At 41.3% G+C, this 13,286-nt stretch overlaps 1 protein-coding gene across 2 annotated transcripts in view; it reads left to right on the forward strand.

Moving 5' to 3' along the window:
- Window positions 1–5,398: 5,398 nt before the first annotated feature.
- The window catches only part of SLC2A12 (solute carrier family 2 member 12), a 60,623-nt gene continuing 52,735 nt past the window's right edge, over window positions 5,399–13,286 (forward strand). Inside the window, exon 1 of one of the 2 annotated variants that reach the window (XM_082633847.1) lies at window positions 5,399–5,668. In XM_082633847.1, the coding sequence (XP_082489973.1) occupies window positions 5,554–5,668 (115 nt within the window). In that variant the 5' untranslated portion in view covers window positions 5,399–5,553. The remainder of the gene's footprint in view (window positions 5,669–13,286) is intronic. The other variant, XM_082633848.1, reaches the window with a different exon arrangement.

Consider the following 13,286-nt stretch of genomic DNA (forward strand, 5'->3'; position numbering starts at 1 on the left):
AAGAAGGGTCTTTCCAAGTTCTGTGTGGGAGACAGTCAATTTTCTATGTAGTGTCCTTCTCGTTGACCAGCAGATAGGAGACAATTAATGAAGGCGGACCAGTCTTTCAAGACAATAAAGACTGCTGTTGTCACATAGGATTGAGCAGTATTTTTCCATCGTTATGTCATAAAAAGAAGGATAACCTAAAGGAAAGGCTTAGTCATTGAACAACTTTCTGTGGATACCTCCATCCAAAGTAATAGTACTGAGGAAAATTTAAAAATTGGAAATATTGATAATTTATTTGGAAAAACAGGTAATAGAATGGAGAAGGGTACTCATATAGCTTAGCTCTACAAAGGCAGATGTAGGCCAAATTCACAGATAAGACATTGCAATTTAGAGGAAGATTATAATTTGAACAGCCCCATTAACTGCCCAAATGCATCTTTGTGCAAATTACATTTTAACTTTGATTTTTCTGGAAAACTTGTTTTATAAATAAACAAACTTCTGTCTAAATGAATGGGAATGGCCCACCTATAGTTGTGCAATGTATGGACTGCACAACAGTATATGGCAGCCCTAAATTTGAAGAACTTTTCTTCAGATTTATACTTATTAGATATACAGTATTATAACAATGTTAAGAAAATTTTTTTTTCAGAAAATACCTTTTACACATGATTTACCCATGATTAGGACTAGTCTAAATTCCTTATGTGACCTAAGATTACCATCCCAATGTATTTGTTATTTTCAATTTTTCCAAGTTCCCTTCTAGTCTCTATGAATACACTTATATATTTTTAAAAATTATTATAGTGGTAATCAGCATGAAATGTTCTACTCTGATTTTTCCATTTAAAATAATAGAAATAATATTTTGTTACACTGCTATATTGTCTTTCTTTTAACAATTTATTTTATATCAAGTGAACATATCATAATGAATTTAACCATACTTCTTTTGTAATTTGAGGAACTTTAATCAATATGATTAGTAATATTCTACACATTACAAAAAAGTTATATTGAAAACCTTTAGAAAAAGGAGTTATTTGGATAGTATAAACATGCAAAATAATTAATATTCTTCCAAAAAACTGATACCAAGATGAATATTTTATTGGAGTATGGCTAATTAAGACATGAATTTGTATCTGGATATTTTTTGTCTAAAGATTGTATTTCCACATTTGTGTTTACACTGTAATGAACCATTTTAGGATAAAAACTCCAGAGGTACATTCTACATAAAATAGGGCAATGGGGTGCACCACAGAGAAGCACCAGGGTGTAGTGGAAAGCATGTGAGTTTTGGAGTCAAATGGACTTGGACCGCTGTGCTTTGAAATGTTATGTTCTGCAAAAGATTTGTGCAAGAATTACTCATAACAGCTTTATTTACAATAGCCAAAACAAAACAGCCCAAGCGCCCATCAGTAGGAAAATGGATAAATAAACCGTGGTATAATTACCTATGGAATACTAGTCAGCAATAAACAGAATAAACTACTAATACACACAAACATAAGGATGAATGTCAAAATTATGCTCAGTGAAAGAAGCCTTACACAGGAGTACATACTCTATGATTCCATTCTACAAAGAGTGAGAACAGGGAAAGATAACCCATGCGGAAAAGATCAGAGCACTGATTGATTCTAAGGGTTAAGATATAAATTTACAAAGACATAAAGGAACTTTCTGGATGATGTTCATGTTCTGTACTTAGTAGAGGTTTGGAGTGTACATATGTATGTGATTTTCTGAATTTATATAATGGTACCCTTGTATGAACATCATTGTATGTAAAATGTCTCAAAGGGGAAGAAAAAAGAACCTAAACAAGTATTGGACTCTACTTCATGATACACATATCAAAGTATTCCAACTTACTTTGAAATGCATAAAAACTAAGATGGATCAATGGATGGATAGAGGGATTAAAACACAGATACATAGATGAAAGAGTGAGCATAGTAAAATGTTGAGTATAGAATCTAGGTTTTCCTGTATGATTGAAAATTTTCAGGATGAAACATTGGAAAGTGTTTTGTTTTGTTTTGTTTTGTTTTTGATCTGGACATGTTTCAAAAACCTCCGTTTCAATTTCTGCAAAATGAAAGTAATAGTGTTTATTTACTTCACAAAGTTGTTGTGAGGTTTAAGAAAAATCGCCGTAAAAATAGGTCTGGTATATACATAGTAGAGGTCCACAGCCTTGTGATGCTGTTTGCCTTCTCTTTCATCCCCTCTTATTTGTCTTGTCAGTTTATAAGCCATAATACATATTTTTGGATTTGGTAGCATCGCCTATGAACAGGTGGTCTGAAAAGGTATGCAGCAAAACTATTGGAATTATGGGAAATGAACTGTCCATCTGCTGATTACATATTCCTTAAGTGGAGGAATCGCTTTTAACGATAGTAGTGGCTCAGACTCTATTAAGGAGGGACAGCCTGTGGGGATACTTACTCTAAAGAGAGTACCAGAAAGGAGAGAGAAACGACGAAGTGTTAGAGACAATTGTCAAATGGGTTTTTAAAAACTACAGTTATCCAGCTCACTAAATGCTCCATTTGTGAGCACTCATTTATTTATTTGTTTATTTATTTATTTGCTTGTAGAAATTTGAATGGAATGAAGTGAGGAAAAGGGCTTTGTTCATCCCCCTCAGCTCTGGCTGCCCATCTCTTTCTTCCCAAAGTAGTTTGCAGGGTAGGTTTTTCCATACACTGTATTTATTTATTTATTTATTTATTTTTGGCTGCCTCGGGTCTTAGCTGTGGCACGCGGGATCTTTCATTGCTGTGCATGGGCTCTTTGATGTGGTGTGCAGGTTGCTCTCTAGTTGTGGCGCATGGGCTCTCTAGTTGCAGTGCATGGGCTTAGTTGCCCCGCGGCATGTAGGATCTTAGTTCCCCAACCGGGGATCGAACACTCATCCCCTGCATTAGAAGGCAGATTCTGGACCACCAGGGAAGTCCCTGCACTTATTTATTTAACACATATTTATTGAGTGTGTGCTGCATGCCTGGCACTGTGCTAAGAGCTGGAGACACAGAGATGGATGAGTGTCTGGGACAGACATAGGTGCCCGCCCTCATGGAACTTACATTCTAGTCATGCTAAAGTTAGTTGGATTTATAGGGATCCGTCTGTTAGCCAGCAAATATTTACTGAGTATTCATTCTGGCCAGGCACTTGGAATATCCACAGTAAACCAAACAGAAATGGTCCACTCTGTCATGGAGCCTGCTATCTAGCAGAAAAAGGCAGATGTAGTCAAATCACTGCATGTAACTATAACAAAACTGTAACATGATAAGGGTGCAAAATACTGTGAAGGAAAAGTACAGGGTTCTTCAGGAAATTTCGGCAGAAGAATATACCCCATTAGCCTGGGTGAAAAGGATTTTTCCCCTAAATTTTCTCTGAGTGTAAGAGAGTAAATTGAGCACAGAGCAGAGCTTGGGAGAGCCAGTGGCCCCCATCGAGTCAACAGCAGAATGAAGAACAGAATTAGGGGTACCAGGAGCCATGTGTTCAGTCACATAGTGTGCTTATTCCTTTGGATTTCTCCTTGTTTTATGCCTTAGGAGCTCCTGTGTGGTTCGGCTACAGAAAGCAGAGTGAGAATTGTTGAATTGCTCTTCACCGTAGTAAGGGATTCTGGAATTAGGTTTATCTTCTACTTGATCAAAGACTATAGCAAACACCCTAACACGTCCATGGTGCCAGGAAGCTGCTGGAGACACGGGGCCTGAGATCATTAAACAAAGTAATTATACAACTGACCCACTGCAAGAACATGTCTACCAACGGAGGTCGTTGATTCCCAGCAGAGAGAAGATAGAAGCCAAGAGAATACAGAGAGCTGATGAGAAATACGTGTGTCTCGCAGACAAAAACTGTTGCTCCTACAATGATAACACATTCTGGAAACAAATAAAAAACAAAGCATCATTGTACCACACATTCTTTAGTGGGGGCAAGCTGATCTGCTGGAGTCTGAACTACTCACTTTTGAATCAAAAGGGTCTGGGCTATGCTTAAAGAACTGCCATTGTCTAGCACTAGGAGCAGACATAAACAGGTGCATAATCAATACTAGTTGAATCATCACAGGTTTGTTTCCATTTGTTGCCTGATTCCCCGAAGGATAAGGAAGATACAGAAATATCTAGTGATGAGCAAAAGTAATGTACAAATGATAAGTTAATTTAGAGCTGTGTTAGGATCCAGCCAAAATGCCAAAAGTGAGCTCTGTGTAGTTCAGCTTCTGCCTGTACAAGCAAGAACTCGTTTCTCTGTCTAGAGGAACGGCAAGGAGGAAAGCTGTATTTCATGTCATCTTCTTAAGGTCAAGAAGGGCTGAAAGTGACAGAAACCAAGAAAATCAGAGAAGGACAAGGCTGGGAGGTTGGGATATAGGCAAGTTATGGCATTAGACCGCCTGGCTTCCTGGTCTCAGCTCTGCCACTGACTAGCTGTGATGTTTGAGGCAAGTCACTTTGCCTCCATTTTCTGCTCTGTAATATGGGTACATGCCTCACAAGTTCCCCCCCCAAAAAAATGAATCATTTGGTAAGACCTTTATAGAAATATACTCACAAATCAGGAAAAAAAAAAACTTCCTTCTCAGGCCCTGCTTTTGTTTCCGATTGGACGACACCACAGCCACACCATGGTCCATTCACTCTGGACGCTCAGAACTGGAAATGCCCCTCCTCCTACAATCAGACTGTCAGGCATCCATCTCGACAGAAGACTCAGGGTTTGTTCCTTCCTTAAAGAGATCTATGCATAAATAAACTGAGATAGTTTGCTGTAACCCCAGGGTATAAAAAGTCCAAAGAACCTGGGCATTCTGAGTTTGTGTACACTTGGTCTCAGGCCTTGATTTGTCTGACAGGCCTTGGAGAGGGAGAGTATATACCGCACTCACCTAGGGCAAAATCAGGTTGAAACAATGAAGATGTTTCATGCTTTGTTGAATTTGCTAAGTGTCACTGCTCCTGGAATAACTGTCTTGCTGAAAATTTGACACACTTTTCCTTCTGGTATGTCTTTGCCTAAATTGTTCCTCCCCGTGCAAGATTAACTAATACCATCTGTGAGTATCCCGGGCCCTCACTCTCAGCCTGGGCTTGAATCTGTCTGATTCTTTTCTGTGCCTCTTTTCAAAGGTGCAGGAATACAAGAGCTACCCCCGCCACCCCCCACGCCCCAGCTAAGGGCCAAACACTGTCAGAGCTCCGGTTCCCAAGCCTAGAAATCCTTTGCTTCCAGCTCTGCATCTGCAGGCAAAAAACAATCCTCCGGAGATTCGGCCCTCCCACTGCCTGTGATAGGCTGCTTGGAATAGCAAGAGCCTGTGTCACCGAAAAGGGCAAAGCTTTCGGAAATAGAAACAAAGTTGGTCACAAATCACATTGGCTTTGCCCGAAGTTTTTTTTTTCACCTTTCTTTAGCATGCGACCATGGGGAAAGTGACCGCTCGTGTCAGTAGGGGAAGTCAGGGTGGTTTAGTGCCCAGGGAACGGCTGTAACTTCTACGTGACCATGGTACCTGTTGAAAACGCAGAGGGCCCCAGTCTGCTGAAACCGAAGGGGCCAGCAGCAGAGACGGATGGCAGCGACAGAGCCAGCGGCGGCCGGCATCCTCCCTGGGCGAGAGGTAAAGCGAGTCTGCAGGGCTCGGGGACCGCGAGAGGAGCGCGCTGGGCGCGTGTCTCACTCGTGTGTGTGTGTGTGTGTGTGTGTGTACACGTGAGCGTGCTAGGTGCCTGGAGACGAGGGGACAGGCTCTGCTGGGAGGAGTGACAAGGAGCTCTAATGTGAAGGTTGAAGTCCCACTACTCATAAGCCGGGTGCCCTCCGCCGTGTTGATGGTATGATGTATACATCTTTTTCATTTGGAGAAATTGACTGGCAAGATAATCACACGTGTAAACACACCCACACACACCCCCGCATACACACACTTTTTCATTTATTGTCACAAATGGATAATCTCTAACAATTGGACATTATAACCACCATTTCAAAAATCAGCATTTTAAGGAAGCTTCATAAAATTATTAGTTCTATAATGAATCAATATAACTTTCTTTTTCAGTTCCCAGCATATGTTTGTAATGACTTTGAGCATTATTTACAGCCTAAAGCCTCTGCTTGGTTGCTCCTGCTTTCTTTAAAACTGGCCTTTCAGACTGAGGTTTGTTTAATACTTTTCCTTCCGGAGGTGAAATTTGGAAAAGTTTTCATTCATTTCAGTTATCTTTGCTAAACCAAATGGCTTTCTTCACTCCCATATGTACAATTTTCACAAACACACTGCACACTTTTAGTTGCCTTTTCCTATTCAGTTAGTTGGTTCTCAAAGGAATAGGAACTAATCATTATATGAAATGAAATCAAACACAAATAATGTCCTTCTTCCCACCGCTTCCCTCAGCCCTGCTCCCTCTAATCATATAATACACTCCCCCCACGCCATATATTGGAATGTCATGCATAACCAAAAACACTAAATGAGATGAAAGGCATTTTACCGTTCACCTTGGGATGGATCTGTATACTTATGTTTGCATGGCGGGTTTGATGATCTTGGAATTGAATCCACAACCCCTCTCAAGGAGGAACTGAGACGCTCTCCTTATCCCCTGCCCTCTCCCTGCTCAGCCTTCCCTTGCTTCCCTCCTTCTAGTCAAGAATGAACATCTGGGGTCACCTTACACTACGCCTCAGCCCTCTCTTCAGCAGAGCTGTCCCTTTGTCTAAGTGTGATCTTTGGTTCCTAAGTCTAAGAGCAGACAAAGGAAACTTGTATTCAGGGGTGAAGAGAAAGAGTGGCAAAGTTCTTCTCTCTGAATTCCGGCAAGATTGAGCTCTAGGGTGAGCTGAGGTGGTGATATTGAAAAAAAAGGGTTAACTAGATAGAGTCACCGATAAATGTCACAAAGAAGATAAAAAGAAACTTTGTCCTGGAGGGGCCTCCATGGTAACAATCAAAAATGGACTATTTAGTTTTGTTATGTCTTTGAAAGCACAGTGTACTTCTCTTAATAGGTTAAATTGCCCAAGTTCACAGTGATCCCAAAGGAAGGTAACATGTATGTGTGCTTGTAAAGTTTGAATACACACACAAAATTCAATTTATAGTGCAACAGTTTATGCCATTGAAAAGAAATGATAAATGAACAAATACCATAAATTATCCTTTACATTTAATTTTAAATGAACCTTTATCATGTAGAAGAGGAAACCTAAATGTTTTTCTTAAATCCTTAATTAATACAGCTTTGATGGATGCTGTACGTCATTTATAGTTAGACAAATACAAACCTTTTATTATTACTTTTGTAAATTTTCATAACTTGTCTTAAACATTCTTGGTACCCAAAGGCAATTATACAGATCTATGTGTATAATGAATCCATAGTACGGACTTGCTCTATGGTTTTGACAAGTTACTTCACCTCCCCAACTGGGATTGTATTTTTGTATGATTTACGAAGATGTTGAGGTTTAATGAAATATTTGACAAATACTCCTTTCAACTTCTTTATATTTTACAAATTTTTTTTTTTTTTTTTTTTTTTGCGGTACGCGGGCCTCTCACTGTTGTGGCCTCTCCCATTGCGGAGCACAGGCCCCGGACGCGCAGGCTTAGCGGCCATGGCTCATGGGCCCAGCCGCTCCGCGGCATGTGGGATCTTCCCAGACTGGGGCACGAACCCGTGTCCCCTGCATTGGCAGGCAGACTCTCAACCACTGCACCACCAGGGAAGCCCAACTTCTTTATATTTTAAACTTCCATAGTTTCATCCAGGAAATTCTAAGTATTTAAAACATGCTTAAATCATCCTACTTTTCCTGCCTTTGAAGGTAGCAAGTTGTTCTATATTCCTAGATGAAAAAATTAACGCGCAAAGAGGAATGAGTTATACAACCCAGGACAAGGTCATTAAAACATTTGAGATATTGAAAAATGAAACAAAACAAAAACCTTAATCTCTTTGATTGTACCCCCTTAATGCTCTTGTGTGTAATGAAAAGTGTTGGCAGGTTTTCCTTGGCTAACCCCTCTAAACTGGAAAGAATGCTCTGTTTCAATGGCTAGAAGCTCATGAATTTAAATTCATTTTCAGAAAGCTATGGCTCAAAGTGGGTACATTCTTAGTAAACCTTTCAGTGTTCATAGACACATTATAATTGACCTTGTAGGGCAGATTGAGCTCAACTTGAAATCTCGCTACCTCGAGCCAACAACAGATACAGGTGAGGTGAGGAACATGGACTGCTGGGGCATCTTACACAAGGAGAGCATGAGTCCAGAAGATGTGTGGTTGGCCCACGTTCACGTGGTGGCTGATCAAAGCTGACCCTGGCGACCTGTGGCCTAGGGGGCCTGCTCCTTCATCTCAGGAGCTGGGTCTCCCAGGCTCTTCTAATTCATGATTCAAACAACTGGCTAGGAGGAGAGTTTCCTTAAGTCCCCCATTACCCCACCAGTGCTGCATTTTCCTCTCAGATCTGCCCAAAAGGTCAGAAACCAAGAGCAATATTCACCGTATGAGTGTCGGTTCTCCGCGCTGCAGATCAAGCTGCCGAAAGCAGTGGAACCCAGATCGCTAGAACTAGACTCTGAACCAGCTGAAAGGGCTGCACTTCATCCCCTCCAAGACCCTTCTAAACCTGGGATGCCACAGTCTGAGATTTAAGAAATGCACACTTCTGCTAATGAGATGAATACCCTATGGAAGTTGTTCTCAAACTTGTTTAAATCTGTGAACTCCTTTTTGCAAACGGAAGCTGAGTAGGTGGTCAGTATGTTAAGACAAGTAAACATGGCACCTCTTTAGTGGAAAGGGGAGAGGTGGAGAAAGAAAGACCTGCAGCCTGGCTGCTTCCCTGCTCCTCTCTCATCCCTTGTGGCCCTGAGCCGGCTCCTGGGTCAGCATCACATTAGCAAACCTCAGGTCCATCACCACTCCAATTATGCAGGCCATGTTTTTGAGGTTGGGGCATATTTACTGTGCTCCTGCTGTGAGCCTTGGGCTCTCAGGATTAGCCTAAAACAGACCTTCTTGAATTGAGTCAGGTCTGGCTTTCTCAGGCTTCCTCAGGCAGCCCAAAGGGAAGTCTACTTGTAAGACAGACTGAGGAGACTTTGGGGAACAAACATCACCCGGGAAGAGAAGGTCAGACTGACCAGCTTGACCTGAAAACAGAGCTTTGGCTGTGAGACCAACAGACTGGTCACTTTGGGAAGACCCAGGCCTTGGCCATTCCCATTTTTCCAGGTTTTCCATATATTAAAAAGTGACATCTGAAACTAGTATAATATTGTAAATCAGCTCTACCTTAAAAAAAAAAGCAGAGATAAATTTTTTAATAAAATATATACAGTATTAAGTATCAAAAGAAAAAGTGACAAAACCCTTGACAAAAATTGTGTTCTTAAAAACATGTGTATTTAACAAATTGATGGCAATTACAACAGCAAAAAAAATGTTGTGTAGCTTGATATTCCCAAGGAAATGATAGAATTTATAGACATTTGAATTTATGAGGGACGATAGACTTTTTTTGACTGGAAATAAGACCAGATTTAAAGATAACCATCTCCCCTTTCTCTTCAGTCAGCTTATCTCTGGGGCTGTACATTTAACCTCACTTGGAAATCATAACAAAAGTCTAAATTTGAGGCTTTTTGTGACAGTGAGGCATGGGCAAATGGCTTCTCTGGGATCTCAGAAGGGAGAGGCTCTACATAAACATGGCGGGAGCTGTTTCACCGCCAACTCTGGGTGGTGTTTGGCTCACGCAGCAGGGCTCTTTTCCCCTTTAATATCACATCACAGAGGGAGCAGAGGGATTGCCGCTTGCCACAAACCACCTCTAGGCTGCTGCAGCAGCAGGCATGTATTGTGAGTGCCTGTGTTGTCAGGGCCTGGCAGACGAGGCCAGGCCAAGGAGCCACCAACAGTGCCATTGACCCAGAGGGCCTGAAATTCGCCAGCAAACACCAGCATGCCTGAACAGGTTTTATGGCCAATGTCTCTTCCGATAGGTCAGTGCCTCTGTCCAGTTGCTAAATATTTTAAACATTACACGTCTGTCCGGTAACATTGCCAGCAGGACCTGAGTGGCTGCGTTCTTAGGAAAGAGAATGGTGGTGCTGGTAGGACCCTACTGTAATCCCTCAGGTATGTGTTTTGTGAATTCTCAAGGAGGTACTTTTCAGTGGTCTAGACCTTGTAGAAGCTGATAAAAACAGAGCTCAAAATACAATGAGTCCACCCTGGAACTGCCTGCGGAGACTCCAATTTACATGTATGTATCTGAGGTGAATCTTAAGATGCAGTTTTTAATTGCTGTAGATGTGTGGGGTGGTATTTTTCATTCAAGAATACTTAGTTCTTGAATCTGGCTTCATAGCGTCCTCTCACTAGGAGGAACTGAAGTATAATACTATTTAGCCTCAAGGTTCAAAAAGTTCTAAAAGCTCCAAACAGGCCTCCATGAGTGTGGAATTAGCTTTGGGCTTTTTTTTTTTTTTTTTTTTTTTTTTTTTTTTTTGCGGTTTGCGGGCCTCTCACTGTTGTGGCCCCTCCCGTTGCGGAGCACAGGCTCCGGACATGCAGGCTCAGTAGCCATGGCTCACGGGCCCAGGCGCTCCGCGGCATGTGGGATCTTCCCGGACCGGGGCACGAACCCATGTCCCCTGCATTGGCAGGCGGACTCCCAACCACTGCACCACCAGGGAAGCCCTACACGTGAGTTTTTTTCTATTTTATTTTGTTCTGTTTTGGCTCCTTGGTATCACTTTTCTTCCTGCATCGCAGCACATTCATTTATGCATTCGCAAAATGTCTATGCTTCAGCGATATACTAAGTTTTCTATACAATTTAGGTAGAAGTAATAAGACTAAAATAATTTATCACATTCTTCTCATTTTAGGAGTTTTCATTCTTTTTGAGCATGACTCACTTTATACTGTTGTACCAAAATACCAGGGAGAAAAGCAGTCCTTTGTTTGACTTACAGGAGTATTTTTTTTCCCTTAAGTAAATCAAGTGTTATTAAACTTTAAACTGGTAAATTGTGCTTCCCTTGGAAGTAATTGTTTCTCAAAAATGTTCATGACACAGTTCTGCCTGGCATTACTAGGCTCTGGGGCTGTTAGCTACAACCATATTATTTTAGTTATATTATTATTACTTTTTTTTTTAGAACGTATTGCTCCTGCGTGCACCTGTTTCCCACACTTTGTGGAATTTGGGAGCCATGTGCAATGCTAATTTAGATATGACATCTCAGCCTTGGATGTGCAAGGTTTTTTAAGAATAGGGGAGGGAATTCCCTGGCAGTCCAGTGGTTAAGACTCCACCCTTCCACTGCAGGGGCAAGGGTTCCATCCCTGGTCAGGGAACTAAAAATCCTGCATGCCGCGTGACGTGGCTAAAAAATAAAAATAAAATAAATAAAATAAAATAAAGAAGTGAAGAAAAAAGAATAGGGGAAAAAGTTGTAATTTTAATCCATTGGTATCGTGAAAGAACATCCCTAAGCTAATGAATATTTCATTTCTATTGGGAAACAAAATTGTGGAAAGCCCGAGGCAAAATCACAGGAAGAATTTTTAATGATAGAAGCCCAATTGTGTAGGTATTGCCAAAAACAAAGGAATTCAAGAATTTATGAAAAGGCAGAATTGTTATGCTGGAAACAAGGTATCATTTTACTTCCTTTGCTATCAGTAAGAGACTGTTTCAAAGTTTTACTTCAGTGTTATGGAGATTTTCCCCCATAGACTCAGACTAAACAGATCTTTGTTGAATGATTTTTGTGGGCAACCCAATGAGGTAATATTACCCCCCAGTTCACAGATAAGGAAACTGAGGCTAAGAGAGCAACATTTACCAAGCACTTACTAGCGTGCACCAGCCACTCGTCTATCTCATTTATTCTTATAACAACGTTATGAGTTATGTAATATTATCTTTATTTAAGGAATGAGGATGCAGAACAGAAAGATTAAGGGACATGTCAGGGTCTAGCTGGTAACTAACCAGACGCTTTGATTCCAGATTGTACCTTCAGCATTAAGTCAAGGTACCTCTGGGAGAGAAGCAAAGTGACTTGCTCCATGTAGCATGGATAATAGCCCAGAGATCCAAACCTCAGTAGCCTAATTCCAAGCCAGGGTTTTGCCCACTTGAATGATAATACCATCCAGCACCAATGTTTCTACTTCCTGGTCTGTTCCGTGATCTGATCTGTGAATTTGGGTACCCAGTATATGCCTTTCAGAACTTTATTGCATTCTGTTTTAGCTATTCTCTAATTTTCCATGTGACATGTCTTTTTCTATAAGATTATAAATTCCCAGATAAAATATATATTCTTGTACTTATCAGAGCTCTGAGCTAACTGCAAGTGTTTAGAAAGTACCGTGTAGCTCATAAGAGGGAGGAATTATGCCTTTTCCTCTGTATTTCCATCAGGGATCACATGTAAATGGCACAAGTACAGCCATCTTGTAACCTAGGAAATGTGTCAGCACTGTGCTTGGATTGACCACCATGCTGATTGCACTGTCCATATAGTTGAAACTGTCTGCCATCTGTGTCCAAGACGGTACTGCCATGGAGTACATGCTTAACTGTTAAATCAGTGAGTGAGTGAAGAAGTGTTTGTTGAGCTGAACTAAAGAGCATTTAATTCTGCAATACTTATTGACCACCTACTGTGTGAGAGGCACAGTGCCGGATACTTCACAGTAAAAAAAAAAAAAAAAAAAAAGATATCTAAGACATTATCCAAGTCCATAAGTTTTACCAACTCATCAGAGATAAGAGTCTAAATAATGACAAGACAATCATTTAGCACATATTGAGCGTCTTCTAGAAATCAGACACGATGCTAGACCCTGGGTCCAATGGTGAACCAGTGACATTCATGCGATGTAAATACTTATTAGCAATTGGTGATGAGAGAGAAGAGATCAGGAAACCTACAAGGGAGGAGGTGGCCAGACACATAATGCCACAGTAGTGCTCAGGGGGCAGCTTAGCCAGTTTTTTGTTTTTTGTTTGTTTGTTTGTTTGTTTTTGTTTTTTGCGGTACGCGAGCCTCTCACTGCCGTGGCCTCTCCCGTTGCGGAGCACAGGCTCCGGACACGCAGGCTCAGCGGCCATGGCTCAGGGGCCCAGCCGCTCCGCGGCATGTGGGATCTTCCCGGACCGGGGCACGAACCCGCGTCCCCTGCATCGGCAGGCGGACC

Source organism: Mesoplodon mirus, assembly GCF_964341445.2.
Source record: "Mesoplodon mirus genome assembly, chromosome: 10".
NCBI lineage: Eukaryota > Metazoa > Chordata > Mammalia > Artiodactyla > Ziphiidae > Mesoplodon > Mesoplodon mirus.